The 3,365-nt window shown below is 19.1% G+C and overlaps 1 protein-coding gene across 1 annotated transcript; it reads right to left on the reverse strand.

The window, feature by feature from the left end:
* Nucleotides 1-1,524: 1,524 nt before the first annotated feature.
* PRELSG_0003800 (Plasmodium exported protein, unknown function) lies at nt 1,525-2,308 on the reverse strand (the record flags this gene model as incomplete). The annotated part of the gene is made up of 2 exons (XM_028676346.1): nt 1,525-2,001; nt 2,135-2,308. The coding sequence occupies 2 exons, from the start codon at nt 2,306-2,308 to the stop codon at nt 1,525-1,527; spliced, it is 651 nt and encodes a 216-aa protein (XP_028531223.1).
* Nucleotides 2,309-3,365: the final 1,057 nt, after the last annotated feature.

Genomic DNA, 3,365 nt, shown 5'->3' on the forward strand with positions numbered 1-3,365 from the left:
GTAAAATTTAACTTCAATTAAATATTATGCATCATAAGAAAACAGTATATATATATATATAATAAAAACGAATATATATATATAAACGTATACTTAGTTATACATGCTCTTTATTAATTTGTTTGCTTAATACTCTAGCAAAGTCATTAAACGGGCAATTAATAAATCAATAACACATAAACATTTCTTTTATCTCTTAAGTTTTAATAAGTAAACATTTATTCTTATTTTAATTTTTAAAACACAAAAGTCAAAAAACACAACAAAAAAAAATAATTTCAACCACTAAAAAAAAAATATATTTATATTTTTTTTTTTTTTAATTACAAAGATGTATATAAATAAAAATAAACAAACAAAAAAAAAATAACTTTATTTATTTATTTTTTTTTATTATTAACTAGCGTCAGTGCAAGGCTAACTTGTACGTACACAAGTAATAAACTAGCCTAGTGTACTACAAAAGGTTAGTAACAAATTTTATTAACCAAATATATAATTATCTGTGTTATGCGGATTTATTATAAGTAAAATTAATAGATATTTCTATGCATGCTCTTTATTAATCTGAATGTCTAAAATACTGCAGAAATATTAAGATGGAAAACTAATAAGCCATATACATAAAAAAAAGAAAATGTAATATATAAAGTTAGCTTACTAGTTAGGAAAATACAATTTAGCCATGCAATGGCTCTAGTTAAAAAATATATGTATATCTATATGTATATCTATATCTATATATATATATAGATATAGATATACATACATTTTTTTTTTTATTTTATTCTTTATTTTGTGGTTAAAAAAGAAAAAAAAAATTTAATAGTTTTTTTTTTTGTTAGTTAAAAAGAACAATTGAAGAGAGAACTAATTTTTACTTACAAATATAAAAATTAAAGTATGAAAAATAACTACTAGAAAATTTTTTATTTCTTTTAATAAATAAAAAGTATAATATTAGTGCTATATTCAAAATAGTACATTTTGAAATAATAGTAAACAACTTAGAATTTATTTTTGTTGTTCTTTATAACTTAATTATTTGTGTGCGTTTCTAAATTAAAAAAATATACTTATTCTTTGTAAATAAATACACTTTTGTCAAAGTAAATATATACTTGTTAAACAATACAGGATTGCTTAATCAAATTAAATGCTATATATGATAAATATTTCTATATATAATATAAGAATAAATATATACACTGAAAATCAGTGTACTTAGTTATACATGCTCTTTATTAATTTATTTGTTTGATACTCTAGCAAAATTACAGACAAAGGCAATTAATAAATAAATAGCACTCCCCTTAAATTATTTTTTTATGTTTTTTTTTTTTATTAATATAGGTATTCTTTTTTTGTGAACATTTTTATGTGTTGTTTTGTGCATTGTAGTGTATGTATTTCAATGTATTCACTCTTTTAACTTACAGTACATTTACAAATAAATTTTAAATCATTTAATATTAATTTTTTAATATATCTTAGAGTTATTCCATATCACTAAATTTATAATTTTTATTTTTTATTTTTATTTTTCCTTTCATCCCACTCTTCGTTACAATCTTTTACGTATTTCTTAAACAATTTATATGTACTATCTTTATATTTTTTCCATTCCTTTCTTTTCATAATAAAAAATTCAGAACATTCTGCATCCTTAGAAAAACTCTCCTTCAACTTATTATATTCATCAACAGTGCTAGCACGAAAACTATCTATATCTTTTTGCATTTTGTCATACCACTCCTGGAATTTATCTCTTTCCCATGATCTTCCATCTAGAGAATATCTTACACCTTCAAAAAAACACATTTCTTCCCACTTCTTATATGCACGCATTTTTAACGAAATTTTCTCATTTTTAAAAAATTCAAAAAAGCTTTCCAATAAAGTATCATTATATGCAGGATTATTCTTATTCTCTAACTCCGTCTCTGATAGTATCCTTAAATAACATTTATTGAATTTTATCACAGAAATTGACAGATTTTCCTGTTTGGACAAGCAATATAATAAAATTTAAAAATTAGATGTTTAAAAAGTATACATAGATTATTAAAATTTTAATTTAAATAAATGTTTTCATATAAAAATGAAAATATTTTTGGTATGAATTTTGCTATACTTCTAAAAGAAAACATAAAAACACAGGAAATAACATAGTAAAAAGTTTGAAAATAACAGGAATTGTGCAGCTCATCACTTTAATTATTCCTTCTTTATTTATATGTAAATATGTTGAGTAACTTTTCATATTCATACTATTCGAAGCTAGAATCTCTCTGTTTAAATCTTCCATCGATTCTTTAAAATATATCTTAGTTGATATATTTCTAAAATATAACTCTTTCTAATAAAAAGATGTTCTTAATATATTCTTTATTATAACTTATTATTATATAATTAAATTTAAGATAAATATGTTCAATATGAAAAAAAAAAAAAAACTAATAAAATTGCAAAGTCATATGAAAATATATAAATACATTAAAGAGAAAAAATTATTTCAAAGTTTTTATTTTAAATAATTCAGAACCTCTATGGAAAGTTTGCATATTAATATAATTAAAATTATGTAAATAACTAGAACTTTAGTTTTTAAATACTTAAGATTAATAAAAAAATTTTTTTTTAATAATTTTTTATAAAATATGTTTTAAGTATAAAATAATAAATATATATAAGATATTTCTTTATTTTAAATGAATTAAAATATTTTTTTTAAAAACTTAATTTTAATTTTCTTTTTATTTTTTTAGCTCCTACTTTCACTTAATACTTTTTGTTAAAGTTGAAATTTTTTAAAATTACTTAACACTTAAAAATACTTGAACAATGTATCAGGGATAAGTAATTATATACGTAAATTCAAAATAAAAATAAAATTTATACTTTAAAAAAATACAATTAAATATAGTTAGGATTAGTGAGAAAGGTATTTTTCATACCAAAGCACTTTTTCATTTTTACTTCATTATCATTTTGAGCTTTTTATTTTTTATATATATAAATAGTATTTATTTGAGTAATTTTTTTATCATTTTCTTTTTTTTGTTATATTATTATGTTAACAATTTTTTTCATTTGATGATTATTTCGCTTTTCACTCTTAAAAGATATTTAAATTGTTATATTGTGACAACAGTTTTCTTAAAGTTTTCATTATGAATAAATTAAAAGAATAAAAATATAAATGTATTCTAAACATAAAATGAATTTAAAAAAACTATTCCATTTAATTACAAAAAACTTTAAAGAGGAATTGGTGATATTTATTCAGTAAAAATAAAATAAATGGATATGTTAAATATGAAAGATATATAACATTTAAATAAATGATGCATTTTAAAGAAAAT

This window comes from Plasmodium relictum (genome assembly GCF_900005765.1).
Source record: "Plasmodium relictum strain SGS1 genome assembly, contig: PRELSG_00_v1_47, whole genome shotgun sequence".
Lineage (NCBI taxonomy): Eukaryota > Apicomplexa > Aconoidasida > Haemosporida > Plasmodiidae > Plasmodium > Plasmodium relictum.